This window comes from Micrasema longulum, unplaced genomic scaffold, assembly GCF_059751315.1.
Source record: "Micrasema longulum isolate JH-2025_06_02 unplaced genomic scaffold, ASM5975131v1 h1tg001980l, whole genome shotgun sequence".
NCBI lineage: Eukaryota > Metazoa > Arthropoda > Insecta > Trichoptera > Brachycentridae > Micrasema > Micrasema longulum.
In genome coordinates this window covers 37,882-63,496 of record NW_028279151.1, presented here as the reverse complement: position 1 = coordinate 63,496, position 25,615 = coordinate 37,882, and the positions used below count along the sequence as shown (strand labels likewise).

Here is a 25,615-nt window from a genome sequence, read left to right as displayed (position 1 = left end):
ATATTTTACAGCCGAAAAATAAAATCTATGAAAACTTGTTTATGGTCAACATCCGTATCCAGTTTGAATTTGGCATTTGATCCGCATGTCTTTTTGTTGGCGGCCATCTTGCGTCTGCCAGAAAGTGTATTTTTCGGCGAGTAAAGCCGGCTGAATACCCGAGATTACATGACATATTGCTGTCTACGCGTGTTTTTGTGCAGTGATCGATGTGTTGTGACTGAAAATCATTAATTCAAGATGGCTAGATACGGTCAAAGACCTGAAAATGCTCTTAAAAGAGCGAACGGTATGTATTTTAATGTCAATATGGTTTCGTCCACGTTGCACTTACATAAGGCACTTTTCCGCCCGATCAATTAATAATATCAGCAATAAAAATATTTTAGAAACTTACACTGTCACCGTCAGTAAATAAACCATAGTATTTTATCGTGTCATGTCTCCAGCGCCCAATTTTTGTTGCGAAATTTGTAATTTCATCAATGTTATTCTTCACTTAGGGTCCAAAATTTGACACAATTTAACTTAACTTTTACTTTAAATTGTAATAAATTTAGGTTTACTTAAAACTAATTAGTCACTCATTTCTATATGGCGAATGGTTAAAAATAGTACTTGTATACATATATAACAATTATAAGTTAATAGCTCGCTCGACATTAATAAATACCGACATATTGCTGGAAAAGTTCGCCCTGATTAAAGTAAATGCGATGCGTTTAATTTAACCGTGGTCGCATATGATACTCGAGCTTAAGATTATAATATTTATTATACTGAAATTTACTATTAAATTGAATTTCTGACGTATTAAAATAAAGTAGGGTTATATTTTGTTTCTAATATTTGCGAGTCTAATTAAACTGAAAAGTTTTTATTCTTTATATCTAAGATACAAAATCCAGATGACGAATAACATTGACTACAGTACCTAAATAAAATAACTACTGTTTTTACACTTACATTCTTCGCCCACCTATTTTAAGTAAATATGGGTTATGTTTGATACCCGAGCGCTCCGATACATAAATATATAATAGTTAGATAGTAAAAATGTTATTGTCTTCGAATTTCCTAGAGTTTTAACCATATGGTTCGCTACAAACGCCAACGAAATTTAGTAAAATACAAATGTTTTATTTATTTATGCTTACAAAATAATATTTAAAAAAATGTTTTAAATGAAGTACTATGCCCATAATCAGATTGTAAAGGTGTGGTGATTTTTATACCTCGGGTCTCTTATTCAGAATGTGCATATATATGAGCAGCAGAACATGTTGTCAGTCCCGAGAAAATACATTTTACAATACAGCATTCTTGCGTGAAATATTTGTTCATAAGTTGGTTTTACACTGCAATATTTCACTGTCCCTGGTCTGGCACCTGAAGCGTAAGACTGATCACATACGTGACGTGTCCGGCTGGATCGTATCCTGCCACTCCAACATGCGGCGACGGATATCGCCTTGTCATTAACACACGACCGTGGTACACTGCATGTACTTTACCAATGCTGTGCCCTTTGCACCATTGGGTGCGGACAGGGTTTGATGAGGAAAATTCTTCCTGTGTTTAAATCATTTTATCATTACTTGGAACTAATTAAATCAACGAAATGTAATTTTTGTGTATATATTTTTATTTATTTTATGCAGTTTGTATATTGAATATACTGTAAGGTCCTGTATGCCTAGTCATTCATCTAGGGAGTTTTTGTGTTACTCGCAAACATTCAGCGCTCGAGGTATTTAATAAACGCCCAGAGGGCTGTTACAATAAACAGTCAAAAGTACATAAAGTATTACAGAAAACAACAAAAATAAAATTATTACTATTACACTAAACACGTAATAAATTCTAAAGAAAAAGGAAACAAAGTGAATAGAGAAACACATTAAAAAGGGGAGAATCGAGGGGATGGCCATTCAATGGATAGGATACCTAATTTGATAGCAGCAGGAGTGGTGTGGAGCAAGTCCAACAGCTCAGCATAATTATTGGCTGTTCTGTAGATGCTCACTAGGGGAGGGGAGAATGGCGGGTAAAGTTTGTCCTATTGTACTCACACTGGAACATGTGTTGGTGTCTGGTGGTCTTTAAGTAAATACTTCCAAACACTTGAAGATGGACATGTCAATAGTCAGAATAATCAGCACGCGCGCGTGAGAACATGTGCGAATGTACAGGAAGCGAGGTCTGTATGCAAAGACTGAGTAAAATGGCATTCTTTCTTCTCTGGTTTCACCTGCAGCGAAAAGGCGTGATAGTGTATTTGTTATTTTTTTACATCACAACTGACCGAAATGCCCAATTACAGTGGTGAATTACAGAACAGACCCAAGCTGAGAGAAATTACCTTAAATTTTTGTGTTCTCACCGGGAATCTAACTCAGAGCCTTCCGTGTATAAGTCAAGTGTCTTAGACATTACACCATGGAGGCCGCCTGTTATTATAACGTTTTCATTATTTTATGTATACTTAAATTTCGAATATAGATGTTTATTTAAGCCGCTGTTTTGAGATATTTCCATTTTTGTTCAATTTGCTTCTTTGCTCTAATGTTTTGTATTTTGTTTTATTTCTTTGTAAAAGGCATTAGCTACTGAATACATAAATAAATTGATGAAACAGTAATTCGGGCCTAATGTTTTGCAACGACCACTCCGCCAATAGTGATAGATCCAGAATAAGATCTTTGTATGGCGTCAACTCACTTGTAGGACATTTAGATATATATTTGGTATAAATGCAGAGTTCATGGAGATCGGGAAACCGGCCCGAGCGCTGGACACGCTGCAGGAGGTGTTCAGGAACAAGAAATGGTCGTACAACTGGTCGGAGAGTGTACTGGAGCCCATCATGTTCCGCTACCTCGAGCTGTGTGTGGAGCTGCGGAAGTCTCACATCGCCAAGGAAGGCCTCTTCCAGTACCGCAACATGTTCCAGTCGGTCAACGTCGGCTCTCTGGAGAACGTCATCAGGTATGTGTCAAATTCAGGTGTTCGGAACTGGTCGGAGAGTGAACTGGATACGTATAGTATTAAAAATCGACAAGGATTGAATAATATTGTAAACTTTATTTATTGATGGAAAGATAATTATTATAATATCATAAATATATGGATTTAGTATCTATAATTTTAACTTAAAAGCCCTGTAAAAGGCTAGATTTTCATATTGCCTACTCAAAAATGTTTTCTCTCTCTGTGTCAATAAATAAAATATATAAATCAAAACAATTAACCATTGTAGCTTTTACAATTAAAAAAACTGCTAGTGTTTGGACCAACTCTCAACCAAATCCATACCTACCTACCCGTCCTTCCCATTTCCGAGCGCACTCCAGGCAACAACAATTCTACATGTGAGTGCCGGAAAAAACCTTACATTATCAGTACTAATCGAACATCAAGGCGGCTGTGCCTGCGTCCATTTAGACCGCCAGCTCCATACAAGCTGTGCCAGCGTCTCACGACCGCCAGCTGCACCAGCCAGGTTTCAGCGCACGTCACGCCTCACCATCGGCAGATTAGTGAAGTTGCGCAACCTTCCTTCCCCAACAATTCAGTCCAATCTAAATATTCCTCCCCCCGGGATGAGGTATTCTTCACACCTTGTCAACTCCTCAACTATTAGCGTACTCTCTAACGTATTAAAAATAGTAAATCTTACAACTTTTGCAACAACCAGCGTAATAAATTTTTGATTCGCAGGAAATCACTGCTGGGCCCATATTACAATGAAAATTCGTTTTGTAGTTTCGTTCGCATCTCACTCTAACACAATCAAAATCCTAGTTTGATCTTGTTCCCGCTACATACGACACCAACGGACCTACAAAACCGAGCAGTGACAGAATATAGGCTCTGTTTCTTTCCAGTGAATCTAGAATATGATTTTTCTTCCGCTGCGAATTTTTGATAACAACTCAATTGTATAAATTCAATTTACCTCTTCCAGGGGCTACCTGCGCATGGCTGAGCAGCGCACGGAAGCGGCCCGCAAGCAGTCGGCTCAGGCGGTCATCGACATCGACGACCTGGATAACCTCGCCACCCCCGAGTCCATCCTGCTGTCGGCCGTGTCGGGGGAGGACGCGCAGGACCGCTCGGACCGCACCATCCTCACGCCGTGGGTCAAGTTCCTGTGGGAGTCGTACTGCCAGTGCCTGGAACTACTGAGGACCAACGCTCACGTGGAGAACTTGTACCATGACATCGCTCGTATGGCCTTCCAGTTCTGCCTGAAGTACGCTCGCAAGACTGAGTTCCGCAAACTCTGCGATAAGCTAAGAAAGCATCTCGAGGACATCTCTAAACTTTCTGTAAGTTATGTTTATTATTTCTTTGTACTCGTGTTTACACTGAGTTTTTTTATTAGATGTTTTTATTTTGGTCAAACCTTTTTAGTTAAATTTATAAAATAGTTTTATCAACTGTGCTAATTTTTATGATATAAAATAAATATCTTGTTTTTACCTACAAGTATAAAGAAAAACATTTATATTTGTAAGGAATAATGTAGCATTTTTCTCCAGAATAATAACATAAATTTTACCAGGTTGTCCACTGGCTTGTCACCGGTCGTCTACCGCAGCTGGGCTTCCCGGCGTAAACGGAAGGTCATTCTTCAAATGTTGTTATTCTGAACGCTCTAATGGGGGTAGTGAACACTTCTGCCCCTGCAAGAGTGTTCAGAATACCAGTCCGGGCAAAGCCAAAAGTAGTAGCACGACTATGATGACTACAAATCAACCCCAATAGCCCTGAAAATGACTTTCCACTTAGTCATTCTGTCTTTAACCTCTGTCTTTTTTTAGGTCCAGCACTTAACTAACTTATACCGAGTTACTGATTTAGAATGTGAATTATATGCTTTTTTGTTCCATCTAAAAGATCACTAAAATATTTTTTTTTATTGCAGGTTCAAACAGGAAATGTAAGCATCAGCAAACCTGAGACTCAACAATTCAACTTAGAAACTCGGCTCTTCCAGTTAGATAGTGCCATCCAAATGGAACTATGGCAGGTAATTGAACTTAATTATATTTCAATTTTTCAGTGTACAAAGCAAAAGACAAAAATTAAATAATAACCTTTCAAAAAGTTATCTTGTCGACTTGTGTTATTTTATAATTCGTTCTTTTCCCATGTAGGAAGCTTACAAAGCCATTGAGGACATCCACAACTTGATGAATAACTCCAAGAAGGCCCACGCCGCCAAGACAATGGCCAACTACTACGGCAAATTAGCGCTGGTGTTCTGGAAGGCTGGTCACTGCTTGTTCCACGCCGCAGCGCTCCTCAAACTATTCCAAATCTCCAAGGAATTGAAGAAGAATCTCACTCCGGAAGAATTACAAAGGTCAGTTCAAAATTAATTCGGTGTTGCACCTTAACTATGACATTTCAATATTCAGTACACCGATTATTTTTTTTTTTTACACGGTTTTAAAAAAACGTGTGGCAGACCCACAGTTTGGACTGTATTCTACAATCCACAGAAACAAGGGGGTTGGCCGTGTCTCGCTGCCGTCGTCGCTCTTGGGGTCGCAAATCCTAAGTTAAGTCCAATGGGGGTGATTCCAGTAGTAGAGCGGGAGGTCGAAGCGGTGTGACGAAATAAAACAATCGTGACAGGTGAAGGCTCGAGGCAAATTGATTTATTTTTAAAACCATACAATGTTATATAGGGCGCGTAACGGGCTCTCGCCATCTGTCGTTCCGGTCCCGGAGCAGGTTGGCACCCCACTGATTATTAAGTATTTTTTTTTAAATCACATTTAATTTTTGTGTTCTCACCAGGAATCAAACCCGGAACCTTCCATGCGTGAGTCAAGCGTCTTAACTACTACACCGTGGAGACCGCCGAGATATTTAATATATTATAACTGTATGGTTTGGTAGCGTTATTCTGACTGACAGATTATTATTTTTTAACCAATCTATTTGAAAATGAGAACTAAGTTGTGGAGAGCGGAGTTCGAAGCTCGGACCTCTGATCCCTGGGTCCGCGACACTAGCTCATTATTATATTAAGATTATGTTCATATATGTTCTGTTGCTAAATTATTGATTGGAGATAAAATAAGTTGCTTTCTTCAAAAATAAATATTACATATATTGCAAAATTTTAACAGATATATGATAATTAACTAGAGAAATGTCCCACCCGTGATGATGGATTGCCCCGTATAGTAAACGTACAAAAATATAAGTATAAGAATATAAGTATAAGAATATAAATATAAGAATATAAATATAAGGAACAAAATTAAACCAGGTGGGAATGGAAACGGGAGAGAGGTGGTTATATAGTAATCGCATGAAAGAAGATAACTTGTTATCAAAGAAATTCACAGGGATATTTGTTAGCAGGCCTGAGAATTCTGCTTGAAAGCTACGACGAGTATGTGATAAAATGTGCCCATTTCAGCCTGGCTTGCACGGTGCTGGTAGCCGTCCTGTCCATCCCCCTTCCCTCTCTCCACCCTGAGTTTGATCGCTTCATCGAGACAGACAAGAGTCCCGTAGAGAAGGCGCAGCGCCTGGCTGTACTGCTCGGCTTACAGCAGCCACCCACACGCATCTCCTTACTCAAGGGTTTGTTCATTTTTACGATTTACACTAAAGTACTAATCGGTTTTGTATCATTCGTAAAATAGCTCTCTTATATTCATTAAAACTTTTATGTATATCCACACATTTTGCACCCCCCAGAAGTACACTGCGGTTTGTCTAAATCGGCCATAACTTAATGCATATTAACATTTGATGATTAAAATATTAGGAGAACAATGTAGCATCATAATTACTGCTGTGTTCTTAACGATATTTTACTCAATTTTAAATACTTTGTGGTATGTCTCGCTCAAATAAATCATAGAAATACGCGAGAAGAAAAAAAAGTAATTGAACTGCATTCACAACCCAAAACCAGCTAAATTTAGACTAACGACAGTGTCTGGGGATGCGGATTGTTAAAATTTTCATTCTATTTTATTGAAGGGACATTTTAAAATAGTTGTGGATATGAGCGGCTGAGTAACATTTTGAAAGGTGGAAATTATCACCATTTTTTATCCACCTAACGACATTTCAAGCCACAATGTACTTTAATTCGATCTTTATTTTAGGATTTCGTTGTGCAATTTTGTAAATCTCATCATCATCGCATCCCTGTCTGCACCCGATAGTGCATAGGGCACTGCATTGGAACACTCAAATCGATCATCTGTTTTATTTTATTTTATTTTATTGGAAAGACATGTATAAGATACAATTATATATATATAAAATAATAATAAAGTCCAATTAGAGGCTTCCACATAACATTGTTATTGTAAATGTTGTCACATAAAAATTATACAAAACATAAAATAACTAATCATACAAAACTTAAAATATTACTAGAAATGTAAATGTAATGCATATTATTCTAAATATATCTACTTTTGAATATTGGTCACACAGTTGCACATTATAATATATAATACAAATATAGTTGACCATGCAGTGTGCATTTATTATGTGCCTACTTACAGAACTGCACATAACCTGCATAATATAGGCTGCGGATTCAAGGCGCAACATCATAACATGAATTTTTTTTGGAAATTACGTTTTTAAAGGAAGTTAAAGATATGTTATTAATATGTTTCATGAAGGTAAGGTGATCAGTCTTCCGTTTTTGGTTCCAGTCCCGGAACTTGAAATATTGCAGTGTAAGCTTTTTTAATCAATATTCCATGGCAGCCTTCCCAGGAGCATGGTAGGCAATTGCGCCTAAAGTATAGACTATTAGGCGAACTTGTCTCCACTCGGTTTCTGAAAGCAGTCAGAAACGCTCGACCAGGATTCTGGTTCTACTCGTAAATCATACGCAGAACTTTATTCTTAACCTGCACAAACTGAGAGAATTGTTACATAATAATAATAGTAATAAATACATTTCCAGAGATTGTACGCCTGAATGTGGTGTCCCTCGCCTCCCCTGAACTGAAGGACCTGTACAACTGGCTGGAGGTAGAGTTTGACCCCCTTGTGCTTTGCAAGAAAGTCTGCATTGTGGTGGATACCTTAGAAAAGGAAGAAGGTAATTGATTACTTATTTTATTTTTGTATCCTTATTATTTTAAAAGATATGTTAGCATTCTAATGATAATATTTCAATTTTGAGGGGAACCTATTTATTATTTCCAGACACGTGTTTTATAGAGTGCGGAACGGGCTTTTGCCACCCGCTTCCGAACTGAGCGCCAGGTCATTCGGGGAGTGGGGGTGGCTATATACCCCCACCACTCCCGCTATGTGCATATAGGCAGGTGCCGGGGCTTGGCTCGGACACTTTATCGAGAGCCGCCACATGCGCCGCATTAATTACAATACCCTTTTTAGGGCAATAATAGTCTAAAGTCAGTACAAATGCCCTTTTTAGGGCAAACATTAGTCAAAGTCGAGAACAAATGCTCTTTTTTCGGCAATAAATAGTCAAAATAAAGAAAAATGCTCTTTTTAGGGCAACGATGATGTTCCGGACGCGTAAAAGTCGAATAATTTAAAATAATACAATAACTAGAAAGGATCCCCGGTAAATGTATAGAACTGATGGCTGGGCTCTCAATAAAGATAAAATGGTCACTTTCGAGCCTGGCCTCAGTATTACCGGGGAAAAATAGCTAGGTTAAAATGGATAAAATGTATAAAAATATATTATGTAAATGTCATGTTGCGCGCGTCGCGGCTGCCGACGAAATGGCCCGTACGGGCATTGAGCGCCCGTATTTACGCCACCTGCGGCCGGCGGCATGTAGCGAGTGGCGGGGAAAGATTACCCCCACCACTCCGAGGCAGCCGGCGCGGGTGGGATGGCCGACTCACGGAGCCCGACGGGCACCGCTTTATAAGGCGGTCAATTGGAAATATTAAATCAGTTGAGTTCCTAACTCTGAACAGTTCACACGTGTTTTATTCCGTTCTCCGCCCTGTTCGCCTTCCTGCACTTCGCTCTTCGCTCCGCTCTGCCTGCTGACTGCCTTCGCCTCTCTGCACCACTTGGACCGGGTGGAAAGTCCTTTTCAGGGCTATTGAGGTTGACTTGCGGTCGGCGCAGCTGTGCTCCTACCTTCCGACTTTGTCTTTGGCTCTGTCTGGGAGGGCGGCTTCCCACTTACGCCGGGAAGCTTGACTGCGGCAGACGCGGGTGACGAACCGGCGAAACTTTCATCGTGGTAACGCGTACGTTACAGATGAGGAACTTCAACCCTACGGGAAATTGGATACAAAAAATGGTTTTTTGCGCGGGGTAAAAATTAGAATATCAAATTGGACCACAAAGTTTCTTGAAAATTTTCGAAAAAATATTCTAATAAAAACGCACTACTTTGAACGGCGTCCCAAGCTCATGTGAATCAACTTATGATATGAGAGCTATCGAAGATTTCCGGTCTGCTTGCCGTTTCTGGACCAATGTGAAGAACTGAATGGGAATAAGCGGAAATGATTTTTTTCGCTTAGTTTAATAGTCTATTAATAAATAATTTTAAAAAAACCACTGGACTTCCTCATTAGTCAAAGTCAAGAATCACGCCCTTTTCAGGGCCTGCAACATAATTTTACTCCAGAGTACCCCGGTATCGCAAAGGTCAGACCCGAAAATGGGATATTTATTATTTTCTTAATCCCTGTATTGTATTCAGGTTCTCCACTGTGCCAGTATGTATCAGCGCTGCGTGACGTGGCCCTCATCCGCCTAGTGAGACAAGTGGCGCAATGTTACCAAAGCATCCGCTTCGCTCGCCTCCTGGAGTTGGCCGTGTTTGCGGACCCCTTCCACTTGGAGAGATTGCTTGTTGATTGCGTTCGCCATAATGACATGCAGATTCGTATCGACCATGCCAACAAGTGAGTCTTTTCTTCTGAACATAACTTTAAAAGTGATTTAACGATAGTGATAATGTATCATCGGATATCAATAATGTCTTGTCCTAGTATCAGACCTATTGTTATTGTCTTTGTGTGAACGCGCACGGACAGGACAGAAGGACAATAACCGCCTGCTTTGCACGTGCCTGTCGCTCCCACGTATTTTACTGAATCCGGAAGAACACATTAAACACTACTACTTATGGCGCATTGATTGTCCAACTTATGGGGTTAAACAGTGCAGAAAATAAGTAATATTTTTCGCAAACTCACTCGTAAGAACACAATCGGTCGTGTGTTTACTTCCGCAGCATTAACTAATGAATTGTTCTATAGTTCTGTCCTGCGTGAGCAAAGCTATTCATGGAACTGGGATAGGATGATATTTTCCTATCCATTGCATTGTCCTCGTGTGCACCCAGCTTTATTGTTGACATTATATCGTGTTTAATGCATTTTGTGGTTACCTTCCGTATTGTATGGGACTCGTCGCACATTATTCATTCAGTGTGTATCAATGAAATTTTAAAATAAAATGCTTTTTTTCTGAATATGATTTTGAAATTTACCTTACTTTTAAAAAATACAATTTATAACATTTCTTGACTTAAATTTCAACAAAAAGGTTTCGAAAGAAGGTATAAACCATATTTTTTCTAATAATCTAACTTTTTACCAATCTCTTTCCTGTACCCCTTTTAATTTAATTACAATTTTTTAATTATTATTTTTTTATACTTACGCACCCACACACGCGCACCCTCTCCCTCCTTCATTCCCACGCGCACATGCACCCTCTCTCATTCATTCACGCATACACACATTCACATACACACTCATGAATACAAACGGCACACACATACAATTACGTAAACTCTTTTCTTATATATTATGTGTCATTAGATTTACAGTGGAATTTTTTAATTGGCTCTTGTATTGTCAACAATATATTTCTACTTATTTTTTCATGTAAAAGCTGTAAAATTCCCAAAAAAAAAAATTGTGCAACTCTATAAACAAAAAAATACGTGAAATGTTACTCTATTGTAAAGTAAAAAATGTTTTTTTAGATAGTAAATATACTAATTTGAAATGTAGATTAATGAATGTGTCCTCGTGGCAGATGTATTCAATTCGGGGTGGAGCTGAGCGAGGCGTCTCGCTCGGCTGTGGCAGAGGGCCCGTTCCTGCAGCACATGCCGTCCGAGCAGGTGCGCGGGCAGCTGGTGCGCGCCGCACAGGCGCTGGGCCGCGCCGCCGCGCTAGTGGGCCCGCGCCGCCACCGCCACGAGCGCGAGCGCGCGCGCGCCGCGGCCGCGCAGCACTACCACGACAACAAGGTGCGCGAGCATCAACGCGTGCTGCAGCGCCACAAGATCATCGAGGACCGCAAGGAGTACATCGAGCGCCTCAACACGGTGCGCGAGGAGGAGGAGGCCAGGTCCGTACTGTAATCTACTACCCGGCCCCGTTCATCGATATATCTGCGAGGTGTACGGGCATATTAAGGATTCAATGAAGGAAGAACAGATATAAAACAGTACACGTGACATAGGTGCACCAGCAAATGCAAAAAATTATGTGTTTTAAAGTGCTTGTATTTCTTTTCAAAAACTAAGATTTTGCTGCGGTTTTTTTAATCTTTAATTTAACCTTCAAATCATTACAACAAATTTTAGTTCAATACTTAGTCTATATATGAGTATCGATGTACCAAAGCTTAATCTAAATTTTGAATGCCTGGCGAAAAGTAGTATTATTTTAGTTACATAATACTTTTAACTACAGCCTTAAAATGTCTCACCCATCTTCTTGCCACTGAACCACTTATTACACATTCTCCGTACACCTCAAAGGTCTGTTAATGAATGCGGATTGGTTTCATGTTCTTCGCATTAAGTAGTGACTTTATCTTACGTGACTCGGTCTATATATTGGGCGAAGATTTTATATTACAATGTGTTTCCCCAGGCGGCTAGAGGAAGTGGCTCGCCAACAGCAGCTGGTGGAGCAGGCGCGGATGGAAGTAGAGAAGGAGGAGAGGGAGAAGAGACGCCAGCAGAGTGAGATCCAACTCATCAAGGACCGTCACCTGAAGGAGAAAATGCAGCAGATCAGTCTCACGGCGCACGGACAGAAGGTGCTCAAGAAACTGGATGAAGAGGTGAGCTCTATGAACACTGCACATTTTTACCCTGGTCTTTAAATACAGTGAAACCTCCAAAATGCGTGCGTTCTCGTGCGATTTACGTATAATAATTCAATTACCGTTGAATTTTTAATTTTTTAGTACATCAAACCCCAGTTTTTTATTTATTTATTTATTTGACCATTCTAAAGATGGTAAATACAATTTCTTATAATAAATACAGGCACTAATAAAATAAAATACAACTAAATAAAATTAAAGCTAGGACAAAAAAAAATAAAAATTACTACCTCAAGACAAGATCCGGTCTATCTTAGTGACTTACACCAAAAAAGTCCAGATCTTGTCTCGAGTTTACAATACGACACAATCGGGACATTGGCGCATGCGAGCAATAGTTTATTGTTATTTCGCAACCGGCGGATTGGAACATTGAATGCCAATTGTTCCAGCAACGATGGTCCATCGATTAAGCCATTCCGTAAATTAAACATTTTCTTTTATTGCTGCAATTAACGTGGGAAAAATTTTGAATCCGCACTGAGAACTGACTTGATAATTTTAATGATAGTTGGCAGCTCAAAAGTCTTAAGTTAGTCTCTAGTCTCTATCATTATTTATTTATTTATTTACCTTTTTGTACTTAATGTTATTTGTACATTGGCGGGCTTATTGCCAAATGGCAATTTCTTCCAACCAACCATATACCAGCTTCACAACAACAATCGATAGACAAAACCTAAAAATGATCAGACAGTTTATTGCGTTTTACTCACATTTATTGTTTTTTTGTTGTAATTTTGAAGACAATTGTGTATTTCAGCATTAAACCCGGTTTACACGTGAACAATGCGATATTCTTTTGTCCGGAACTGAAATAATCACACGCAATTGGCGGAAAAACGTTAAATCCGTGGACGTAAAATCTGGGTTCCACTGTAATACTTTTTGTTGTTTTATCTTAAAATTAGTGATCTGCTTTCATTTTAAATTTGCATTTACATTTTTTTTTATTAATTAGTACTGTGACAGACCCATAGTATGGATTGCATTCCACAATCCTGAAGTAAGGGGAGGGGGTAGGTAGGGCAATAATAGTCAAAGTTAGATACAAATGCCTTTTTTAGAACAAACAACAGTCAAAGTCAAGACAGGCGTCGTGGCGCAGTTGGTTAGACGGCCAACTGTGAAACTGGCGTCGCGGGTTCGATTCCCGCCAGTTGCAAGAAAAAAATCTATTGGTCTGGGTGTTGTGGTGTATTTTTCATTACCTCCTTCCATATCCCCTCTATCCCACTTGCTTCAAAATAAAGGCTTAGCGGGTTATTCCTTTAAAAATAAAAACAAAAAATGCTCTTCTTAGGGCATTAATTAGTCAAAGTCGAGAACAAATGCTCTTCTTGGGGCAATAATTAGTCAAAGTCAAGAATAATGCCCTTCTCAGGGCAATAATTAGTCATAGTCAAGAACAAATGCTCTTCTTGGGGCAATAATTAGTCATAGTCAAGAACAGTGCTTTTTAAAAATATTTTTTACTTGTTTGAAAATACACATACTTTTCTGTCTTTAATATTTGATTTGCCTTGTCAGGACATCAAGAAGATCGACGCTGACACTATCGCCCAGAAGGAAGCTGAAGAGCTCATGAAAGAACGCCGCGAGCTGCAAGCACGCCTCAAATCCCAAGAGAAAAGGGTGAGATATTCAAAACATTTAGTGCCTTGTTAACAATTTACCTATTAAGTCGCGTAGAAATTATTTACTTAAAGGTATCTGAGGGCCTTCGCCCGTCAAGGGCCATTGTGCCGTTACATTCTTGTTTATTTAATATTCCATGTTTCGATATTAGGTGGATTATTTAGAGAGAGCCAAGCGTATCGAGGAGATCCCACTGCTGCAGAAGATGTTAGAAGAGAAGCGAGTACAGGACAAAGCCTTCTGGGAACAGCAGGAGGAAGAGAGAATCAAACAACTCAAAGGTAGAAATAATTATCAATACAGAGAGCGTGACATTAAGCTAAATTAAATACATCTTTGACTTCGGAGTGTGTGAAATTAAAATCTATGTTTACCCATTTGACCTTTTGTTTAATATGGTATGCCCAAATCTATTAGCAAATGGAAACTTGTTTACTTTCATTTAATGATAAACGATCGAAAGATTTTACAGATTTAAGACTTTTCTTCATGCAAATGTATCCCTGGATTTTGGAACTAGAGATTTGATTTGATGATTTTTTTGTGTCCCTATCATTTGTTCTTTTTTAATAAACTGTCTTCTATTTATTTATAAACGCCTAGAGGGCTCTTACAAAAACGATGGCATGCTCTACTATTTTTTTTTTTTTACACAAATGAATTTTGTAAATTTTTAAACGTAAATCCGATGAAAAATGGAAAAAACCTTAACTGGGGAAATATTTGTTTGAGAAAAAATGGGACCCGAACATTTTGGTGAAAAGAGTGGGAAAACATAAAGCCCAGCATATCTGCATAGCCTTTTTAGCAATTGTCATTCTATGGTGTGCAAAGGTATGATTTTTGTCAAAAGTTACCCCGAGATCTCTGATTTGTGGGACTGTGTTTATTAAAGAATACAATGGTGAAAAGAGGTTTCTAAAAATGACAAAAATACATGTGAAATCATTTGTTAACATTTAAATATAAATGGTTGAATTCGCACCACTTAAGGGGTATGTTGATATTTTATTGAAGGTGAAGTATGTCATTTTCTGTACAGCAGCTTAGATAATAAATAATCTACATTAGAAAATCGTGTGAGTAAATCTTTAATGAATAGTAGAGAGAGAAATGGACTAATATGAAAACCTCGTGGTACTCTCCCAATCGAGCTGTAAATTCATGAGGGCACAGTATTGGTGCTATGTCTATCCAAAATCTGTTAAAAGTGCCTAGTTTTATTTGCCGTCTTGTGACGTACGGTATACAAATGAAAAAAAAATCTTTAAAAAATTTATCAAAATTAGTTCAGTTTTGGGGTGCGAAAACCTAGAATGCGAGACCTCAGTTTTGTCGATTTTTGCTAGGCATAATCAATGCGACACGCAGTTATCTTTTTCTCACAATATTCGAGAAGGCATCTGCTAGAGAGCACAAAAAGTACTATATTCAAATACCTATTGTGCGTCGTAACGAAGTGAATAAATGCTCGTTTCAGAGGCTCGCGAGCTGGACTTGGCCACGGCTGCGCGCCTGAAGCGCATGAGCGTGCACCGTGAAGAGTTCCTTAAGCGCTTGTCGTCGGAGCGGCGCACGGAGCACCTCAGCAAGGTGCAGAAGTACGAAGAGCTGGTGCGCGTGGAGCGTGCGCATCGTCTCGCCGAGCGCGCCCGCCAAAGGAAGGAGGAGCGCAGCCTCACTGTGAGTACGATCTTCCACCGCGAGCATCAATTATCGATATAAAAATAGAAACAGTCATTTCGAAAACTGAAGACTGTGATGGAAAATAAAAGCTTACTGGTAAAAAATATACATAGAAGTCGTGTTAAAACAATAGTGGCTAACTTAACTCTTCACGTTTTTTCATTTTGAGTAATATGCAATAAATGTTTTTTTAGTACTTTTGCCAGACTGCAAGAATGATATATTTTACTGTACAGTTATGTATTCGACGTATAGTTTGTCATAATTTTTCTTTACTCAAAAAGATAAATTGTCTAATCTCCATTGCAGTGGCACCAGGAAAAAGAGGCGGCCATCTTGCGCAAGACAGAGGAGGCTCGGCGCGCCAAGGAAGAGGAGGAACGTCGCGTGCAGGAGGAGAAGGAGAGGGAACTGACAGAGAAGGAGAATGCCATCCGAGAAAAACAGGAGCAGGCCAAGAAGTGAGTTATAGTCCTTATTCAATATTCCTCCATTTCGAATTTTGTATTTTCCACTTTTTAAGCCAAAATGAGCAAACGGCAGTTTCGAGGGGTTGCTGCTCGGGCGAGCGCATGTGGTCTCATTGTGGTTCCTCCGTTGTCCTGTTTTTAGTAATTATAATTTGGATTGGAGTTCCATTTTCATATCTACAGAGTTGTCAATAAACAACATTTTCTAAATTGGGCATCAAATAACCCATGGTAACTCCACGAAAGTCCACTTCATTGAAATGTGCGAAGAATCATCACCTTGATTAATGTATTACTGTTGACGATGACCAACTTGATATAATTTTCGGAACATGATATAAAATATGGGATTACCTACTGATTTCAATAATAAACCGCTTTTCTATAAGTTTTTGTGGGTCTTTATTTAAACTACTCGGTCGGCTTCGCCCCACCCTGTATTTCTTTTCCTTATATTTTATATCTTTTTTACTATCCTAATTAATATATATTTTTAAGAAATAATATTTTGTGTTTGTCAAGTCAACCTCAATAGCCCTGAAAAGGACTTTCCACCCGGTCCAAGTGGTGTAGAGAGGCGCAGGCAGAGCGGAGCGAAGTGCAGGAGGGCGAACAGGGCGGAAAACGGAATAAAACACGTCTGAACTGTTCAGAGTTAGGAACTCCACTACTTTATTCATACAAAATAATCACCTTATAAAGCGGTGCGCGTCGGGCTCCGTGAGTCAGCCGTCCCACCTGCTCCGGCTGCCTGGGAGTGGTGGGGATAGCTCACCCCCGCCACTCGCTACATGCCGCCGGCCGCAGGTGGCGTAAATACGGGTGCCTAGCGCCCGTACAGGCTATTTCGTCAGCAGCCGCGACGCGCGCAACATGACAATACAATATAGGCCCTTTTCAGGGCCTTACAAACACGATTAAGATACAATATGAAATATAGACATAAAAGAGTAATCTCTGGCTATATTCCCCCGGTATCACTGAGGCCAGGCTCGAAAGCGAATCATTTATCTTTATTGGGAGCCTAGCGCTCAGTCACACAAATACCGGGTTCCCAGCTACGTTTATCAATTCACTCAGTTATCATTTACATATATCACTTTCATTTGTCCATTTCAATGTTATTCACGTGTCCGGAACAGACTTTCTTTTATATGCATATCTTGAAAGGGATAAGAGTTCCAAGTTTAAAAAAAATAAATGTAAGTAATACAATAAAACCAAGAATTAAAGAATACACTTTGTACTTATGGAGTTGTGACATATAGTGTCAAAACCGCTCTCTTGTCAAGTTGAAGAAAATCACATGTGTCGTTGTTCTACGGTCACAATGAAATGTTTGTAGACAAAAGACTGGATTTCACCATTTCATTTCAAGGTAATTGAGATTAACATACAGTATAACTCCAATTTTCCGGATTAATAAGTTGCAGATTTTATTGCGTTTGAAATAATACAGCGAATTGGAATCACATTCAAAACTTCCTTAAACATGTCCCGCAGAGTTTATTGCACAATTAAATTAAAACCTTTATTTTTTATTTCCTGATAACAATCTGGATATTTGGTAATCCGGATAAACTGAGTTCTAACAAGAGATGGAGATCATTTTAGAGAAGGAAATATGGAAGTCTAGACGTTTACGGGGCTTATGACCCGTCGTTGGCTAGTTTAAGTGGCCATTTTAAACACTATAACATTCGCCATTTTGCCTGTTTCAACATCCGTATTTCTTCGATTCTTCCATCTGTTGATTTTTGCGAAGTAAAGAGCTGAAATCTTTATTGAAGTAGGTGAGATTCATCTGATTGAAGATATATATTTGAACAGGTTAAACGGTGAAAGTTATACAATGTGTAAATGCCTAGATTTTCATAATTCACTCTTTGAAATGTTCTCCATCTCTATTGTAATGTGTCAATTATTTCAATAATTTAAATAATACATTTTGTATTTGTTTCCTAATTAAAACTGATTTTGTCATCGTTTGTCCTCAGGGAGCATCTGGCCATGGTGGAGCGCACGGCGGCGCGGCAGCGGCAGCGTGAGGAGGAGGTGGAGCGAAAGCGCGCCGCCGAGCGAGAGGCGGCCGCCTGGCGGAGGGGGGCGGAAAGGGGCCCGGAGAGGGGGGCCGCGCCGGAGCCACGCGAGACCCGAGAACCACGCGAGACCCGCGAGCCGCGTGACCCCGAGGACGACTCCTCTTGGAGGAGGGGGGATGCGCCTGCCGCCGCCCCCACCGGGAAGAAGGCGGAGCCGTGGAGAGCGCGTGAGTTTTATACTAATATCGCACCTCCCGGCCGTTTTTCAAATATTTATATTTATTCATGCTTACAACTCAATGTATATTATTTTAGCATATAAATAAAAGACTAGTGATGTATTTAAATCCACAAGGTTAGAATAAAGATCTTTATTATAAAATTCAATGTATTTATACAAAAATTGTAAGAATAGAGAAATCAAAATTATATACAGTAAAACCCCCTTTTTACATTTTTCAAGGTAGCAAGAAAAAAGTGTAAAATTGAGGAAAAGAAAAATGTATGGAAAAAATAGGAATTACATAAAAATAAAATTGATTTGCTACACTTTAGTGTACATATACTTCCAGAAAAATTGTAAACACGGTGATAAGTGGAAATTGTCAATATTTTTTAAATCTATTTTCAATGATTTCACTAAAAATATTTTTTCAAACAATATTATGTAATATTTTTTTTTTCCCTTTTTTTAAAAATATTCTTATTTTTAAATAAAAAAAACGAAAATAGAATTTCGAATTTTTTGATTGAAATGTTATCATTTTTTTTCTATGGGATCACTAAAAACAACTGTCATATAGTTCGCTGCTTTTTAAACCATCTTTTTTATAACTTTAAATATTTCTATTGTTATGCAATGTAATGATATTAAATTATTGTTTCTAAACGTTTGTCAACTGCGTGTCATGATTTGTACAAGTCAATATGACGTTTTTGTTCAAATGAAAACTAAGACTAACCCTAAAGAAAGACACTTGAACAAAAAGGTCAATTACACTGGAACTGCTTTGAATTTAGGTTAAGACAATAATTTATCCTCGGTTGTTTGCCTGTTTTTATTCTTTATTTGCGTGGCGCGCGGGCCGCGGCATCATTATTAGGAGATAATTTTGGATTTTTTGACACATCAAATGAATTTCAAATGTTTTTTAAGCGTGAAACTGGGGTTATGAAAAATGTAAAAAACATTTATTCGGGGGAATATTTGTATGAGAATATATGAAGAAAAATGGGTCCTGAACATTTCGGTGTAAAAAGTGGGAAAATTGAGGAACGTAAAAACGAGGTTTTACTGTAGTAACAATTGCATTATTTTTCTTTTTACAAATTGTAGCAGGGTAAATTCAAGGTTATTCCAAATTTGTGGATTTAATGTCGCTCATTTTTTATGTCTATAATAAATTACAATGCATATCCACCAGGTATTTGCACCAACAAAGTTGAATGTTTTTAATGCATGTTGTTGATAGGTATCCATAATACCTATTATTTTTTGTGGTATTTGCTCATTTGACTTAAAATATAAGAAGTGCGCTTCACCATAATTTAATATCATAAAAATAAAATCATGTAATAAAGTAAATGCCATACTAATAAAGTGATAACCATATAAATAAATTTTCCCAATATTTAGGGAAAAAAAATTGTATGCATTTTATGCTAATTCAAATTTTTATTTTTGTGTTTTTAAGGTTAAGTTCCTATATTTAAACATGTGTTTTTAATTTCTATAAAATATAACACATTGTAGTATTGCTTGAAAAATAAGAAATATTTTTAATGAAATCATTGGTAAATATGAATAATCCTCAATTATGACAGTGCTTACAATTTTTCCGCAGTATATAGTATATTAACATATTACAACAGAGATGAAGAACATTTAAGAGAAGGTAATATAGAAGTCTAGGCTTCTACAGGGCTTATGACCTGTCAATGGCTGGTTTAAGTGGCCACTTTACACACCGTGTAACATTCACCATTCTGCCCATATTTGAACATCTATATTCCTTCAATTCTTTCATCTGTTGATGTTTGTGAAGTTAACTTTAACTAAGGGCGGGCATATTGCCTTAAGGCAATTTCTTCCTACCTACCCAAACCGTTCAGTTTGAGAAAATTATAAATACATGGACATATTGAATCTTACAATTCTATACAAAAATTAAAAGCAAAGATTAACAAAAATAAATATACATATATATATATATATAAAAAAAAATAACACTATACTATGAAGAGAGGAGAGGGGATGGGAAGGAAAGAAGAAGGATAAAGGAACAATTTAAATATTTAGATAGTGACATTTCAATCTTGACTTAAATGTAAATAATGAAGGGGGGGCGTCTCTAACATTAGTGGGTAGATTATTCCACAATCGAGCGGCTACTACTGTGAAAGAGGAGGCAAAAAAATTAGAGCGATGACAGGGTATTAAAAGGGTTCTCTCGTTACTAGAACGAAGAGATAGTCCGTGTTGTGAAAGAGGTTGGATGAGCTCTCTCAGATAAACAGGCGAAGTGGGATTATTTAAAATATTATAAAATATATTTTGCCCCGGTAATACTGAGGCCAGGCTCGAAAGTGACTATTTTATCTTTATTGAGAGCCTAGCACTCAGTTCTGTACATTTACCGGGGATTCTATCTAGTTATTTATATTTTCTATTGTCCTATTTACGCGTCCGGAACAATAGTTGTACTATACAAGTAATAGTTTGGACTGTATTCCACAATCCTGTAGCAAGGGGTAGGTGTTGGCCGTGTCTCGCTGCCGTCAATACGGGAGTGGGGGGGGAAATACCGCTCCCACTATACCCGGCCGGCGCGCCTCCCCCAAAGTGCATATAGGGAGGTGCCGGCGCTCGGCCCGGTCACTTCGCTGGGAGCCGCTGCACGCGCCTCATCAATTACAAAATGCCTTTCTAAAGGCAAACATTAGTCTCGTTTGCAAAAATGCCTTTTTTAAGGCAGTCCTTAGTCTCGTTTACAAATGCCTTTTTTAAAGCAGTCCTTAGTCTCGTTTACACAAATGCAAAGTCCCATTTTAGGGCAATAATTGGTCAAACGTCTATCTAGTAACACAAATTTCTACTCTATAGTACCCCGGTATCGCTAAAGTCAGACCCGAAAGTGGAATATTCATCCTTTATTGTAGGTCCAACATTTAGCCTACAGATACCGGGGGCCCTAACTATATTATTGCATATTTTATTCACATTTCTAACCGTCCATTACAATAGTATAGTCTAGTACAATAATTATGTTTCTATGTAATTAATTTTTTCCATACATTTTTCATTTCCTCACTTTTTGTTGCTCCCTAGGAAAACATAAAACAGGGGTTTTACCGTAATTAATTTACAAAATGTATGGAATGTTATGTAATTATGTATATTATTTTATGCTGCAGCACGAGCGGGTGGAGAAGATCGAGACAAACCCGGCAAGGATAAAGAAGAAACTAAAGAGGACAGACTGGACAAGGAGCGGCCAGAAAGGGGAGAAAGGGACAGGGTGGACCGCGGTCCGGAGAGGGACAGAGCGGATCGCGGGCCGGAGAGGGTGGACCGCGGACCCGAGAGGGCAGAAAGGGACAGAGCGGACCGTGGACCAGATAGGGGAGACAGGGACAGAGTGGAACGCGGACCGGATAGAGGAGACAGGGACAGAGTGGAACGCGGACCTGATAGGGGAGAAAGGGACAGAGCGGACCGCGGGGGACCGGACAGAATGGACAGAGACAAGGGAGATACCTGGAGGAGAGACAGAGATGGACCTGACCGGTGAGTTTGCATTTTGATTTCAATTGTGTGTAATTGTGATCTTTCTGCCTGTTGGTTCTGCTCTGCGGACCTTTTTAGTGTATTGTGAGGTTTTCCGAGAGGACAAAGTTGCCTTACTTGGGGCAGCTGGCGCTGAATTAAAAAATTACTTACACTATTTTAAAAGTATATGGTTCGATAGTGTAACGTACGCGTTACCACGTATGTGTGTGCTGGTTCGTCTGCCGCCGTCAAGCTTCCCGGCGTAAGTGAGAAGCCGTCCTCCGAGACAGAGTCAAAGACAAGGTCAGAAGGTAGGGGCACAGCTGCGCGACCGCAAGTCAACCTCAATAGCCCTGAAAAGGACTTTCCACCCGGTCCAAGTGGTGTAGAGAGGTGAAGGCAGTCAGCTGGCAGAGCGGAGCGAAGTGCAGGAGGGCGAACAGGGCGGAGAACGGAATAAAACACGTCTGAACTGTTCAGTTAGGAACTCAACTGATTTAATTAGATAGGTTACACGCCTTATAAAGCGGTGCGCGTCGGGCCTGGGAGTGGTGGGGGTAGCTCACCCCGCCGTCGGCCGCAGGTGGCGTAAATACGGGCGCTAGGCGCCTGTATTTACGGGCTATTTCATCGGCAGCCCCGACGCGCACAACATGATGATCATAATTTTTATTTTGAATTATATTTAACAATGTTTTTGGCTATATTTGGCCCCGGTAATACTGAGGCCAGGCTCGAAAGTGAATACTTTATCTTTATTGAGAGCCTAGCACTCAGTTTTGTACATATACCGGGGATTCTAATTAGTTATTTGATTACATTTATATTTATATTATTCTCTATTACGCGTCCGGAACAGATAGGTTAAAAGGCGAGGTTTCAAATTCGGCAACGAGCTAGTTTATTTTTATATGTCGGTGCTGCGAAGGATACTTTCGTACACCAGGTAATTTGAATTGTAATATGATGTAAGGAAGTTATCCTAAGTGTTAGTCAGCTATTATTTTTGGTTCGATGGAATGCTTTAGTGATGATAAATGATACTGTTAGGGACAGGCGCGATGATCGCTTCCCCGACCGTGATCGGTATCGCCGCGATGACCGAGAAAGGAGAGGAGACGACCGAGACAGGAGAGATGAGCGGCCCAGTGCTGGAGGCGGAGGAGGCGGTGGCAGTTGGAGACGCGCCGACGATGCTTCACCCCCTCCGGCAGCCGCACCGGTGAGTTCATAATACAGATAAACTTAACAGCTACAATTCCATTGAAATTGTATTAGTGATTGCATTATCTCAGTAACTACATTTACGATGGTTTTTTTCACAAATTTGGTTTTATGAAATGTTAGAACAATATGTAGTACCCATATAAAACTTTTTGAACATTTTCTATATTTGGATTTGATAAAGAAAACTTAATTTTATCCGTTCCCTCAAAATTCATCAACCGGTTCCATTAGTGTACAAAACGAACACATGGTAGAATTAAATAAATACGTACTGATCTTAAAATCACAATTGCATATGCCTTTGCAATCTTGTGTTTACACAATGAAGAATAACAATATAGAAAAATAGAAATAAAATCAGAATCTAAATACTCAACGCCCGAAAATGTATCCTCTTATTCGAGGAATTTGAGTTCAGATCCATCTTCCTCGTCATAGGTGTCGCTGTCATCATTGTTTACATGAATTATGAAGTCATCAATATTTCCATCCTCAAATATATTTTAATACATGTTGGCAACAATTTCTCATGTTTTCGGCGGTTATGTCATGAAATGCATTTTTGTATTCCTTTGCCTGAAACTTTTCATTTTGCTAAATTCTAATAATTCTATGAAATTTTCGGTCCATTATCCATAACAATAATATATTGTGGTTCTGATAAATTTGGAATAAGTCTTTGCACCAATTATGGCCATTCATTCCAAGTGATAATCTTCTTTTTTGTTATTTCTGCTTAAATTTGAGTGTTTCAAGCACTATCTTTTAACTTTTAAAATGTCATTCCGCACTCTGCTCACCCATTGTCAACTGATATGTAACATTAACCACAAAAAGTCATATTATGTAATATAATTTCTTAAGTATTATGGAATCAAAAAATAAATGAAGAAAATTCCAGTTTTTACTAAAAAAATAATGCTAATTGAAATACGTTACTTTGAAAACTCTGAAAGCCCACGCTAAATGCCAAATGATTCGCTACTAAACTGTTGATGCCAACCTACAAATTTTGTAGTTCCACTTTTAATATTTTCTATGCCAATTTTCTTAAAACTTTAAAAAGTGGAGCGAAGTGTATTGAATTATGTCTATGGTTGTTCTAAATAGGAAAGAGGCAGCGCTTGGCGCTCAGCACCCAGAGATGGCCCTAGGGGGAGAGATGGACCTAGAGATAGAGAGGTTCCACGTGATAGAGATGGACTTAGAGACGCCCCACGTGATAGAGACGGACCTAGAGACGGCCCGCGTGATAGAGATGGACCTAAAGACGGCCCACGTGACAGAGATGGACCTAGAGACAAAGAAGCTCCGCGAAGAATGCCTCCTAAAGATGATAAACGTAATTATTTATCTTATTAATAAAAAATGAACTAATTTTTATTGACAAGCTTCTATTTTTCTTATCTCTAAGAAAAATTTACCTCCTTGTTGATTATCATTAATTTATTCATTAATCATTCATATGTCACTTTAAAATAAACTGACATTAGGTACATCATTGGAGATTGGGTTCATCGTTCCAAAGAGTACATTTTTTGGAAAATTTTATAAAAGATGCAATTTTTGGACAAGACATTGAATTAGATTGTGAAATCGGCATATCCGATTATAGGTTTGGAATGTGTGTAAAGTTTGTAAAAAGAAAAGATTGCCCCTGTTCTTGTTGTAATAGAGTTGTGCATTCCTTTCCAGCCCGCGATGCCGATGCCGATGACTGGCAGTCCGTCAAGCGCCGCTAATCCTTCCTCGAGTCTTCTAAACACATCTGCAGTATATTTGCTTTCCGCCGTAATACTAACTCGCCACTTTTTCGTAACATATTTATTTTATTCCATAACAGGATTTAATACAAAAGCGGTTCTTAAATAAAGTATAATATAAACCCAGATCTTTCTGTTTGTTTTACTGATTGTATGGACATTAAAAACTAAATATTAGTCGCAAGTATTATGTATTTTTTAGTCAAAATAGGGTGCCTATTTGTTTTGTTAAGAAGAGCGTTGGTGCACCATAAAGACGTCTTAATCCTTCTCGCCTGTTCGCAATTCCAGGGTCAAGCGACAAATAGACACTGACCTATTTTGAAATCGTCAATCTCGGCAGTGAAATTACCAAATGCCAAATCTTGATATTTTACTACCGACAATAACGATTTTACCTGCATATATACGATTTTGATTTTACTAACACCACTTTAGGTATCAATTTACTATGGCATGTTGTCAATAGGTTTTTCTTTTTTAAATTCTGTTTTTCTCTTTGAAATAATGGCATTTATAATTTTTCGCATTTAATAGATCGTTTATTAGTTTATTTTAAACATTTTCTTGATGAAATATCATAAAATGTGGCAAATGTAAACATGATATAGAATATATTATACACACTAGTTTTTTTACAATCATCTTATTTTATCTTAAAAGCAAAATTAGTTAGTCTAACATATTGATGGAAAGTAAATATTTGTATGAAATTCGTCACAATGTTAACTCGACTAGTTAGGTTACAATGATAAAGCATTTTGTAACATTTATGATTCGTTAGCTTTTATATGGCAATACGTACGTGTGCTGTATTTATGTATATTATTATTAGGTAATATTATGGCGACTTCTTCATATGTTGCTGGGATAAATAAAGA

At 38.5% G+C, this 25,615-nt stretch overlaps 1 protein-coding gene across 4 annotated transcripts; it reads left to right on the top strand.

Annotated features, from left to right (window-relative positions):
• The first annotated feature begins 89 nt into the window (after window positions 1-89).
• On the top strand, window positions 90-24,862 carry eIF3a (eukaryotic translation initiation factor 3 subunit a). Of its 4 annotated transcripts, none has more exons than XM_088238856.1 (20): window positions 90-289; window positions 2,760-2,988; window positions 3,968-4,331; window positions 4,931-5,035; window positions 5,163-5,371; window positions 6,443-6,609; window positions 7,964-8,101; window positions 9,705-9,909; window positions 11,054-11,371; window positions 11,902-12,094; window positions 13,670-13,774; window positions 13,929-14,058; window positions 15,258-15,460; window positions 15,773-15,924; window positions 17,931-18,202; window positions 21,390-21,627; window positions 21,664-21,762; window positions 22,801-22,966; window positions 24,082-24,313; window positions 24,667-24,862. In XM_088238856.1, exons 1-20 carry the CDS (start codon window positions 241-243, stop codon window positions 24,711-24,713), a joined length of 3,621 nt encoding a protein of 1,206 aa, XP_088094982.1. In that variant the 5' UTR covers window positions 90-240; the 3' UTR covers window positions 24,714-24,862. The 4 variants fall into 4 exon arrangements, with proteins under 4 accessions (XP_088094982.1, XP_088094981.1, XP_088094980.1 ...); XM_088238855.1 differs by having other exon boundaries at window positions 22,795-22,966; XM_088238854.1 differs by having other exon boundaries at window positions 21,390-21,762.
• The last annotated feature ends 753 nt before the right edge of the window (window positions 24,863-25,615 follow it).

Bases quoted from the DNA above. Each gene is read 5' to 3' on its own strand.
- eIF3a (XM_088238853.1), top strand. From the start codon at position 241: ATGGCTAGATACGGTCAAAGACCTGAAAATGCTCTTAAAAGAGCGAAC. The intron at 5,372-6,442 runs GTCAGTTCAAAA...TGCCCATTTCAG, and splicing joins ACTCCGGAAGAATTACAAAG to CCTGGCTTGCACGGTGCTGG. The intron at 21,763-22,794 runs GTGAGTTTGCAT...TGATACTGTTAG, and splicing joins GACAGAGATGGACCTGACCG to GGACAGGCGCGATGATCGCT.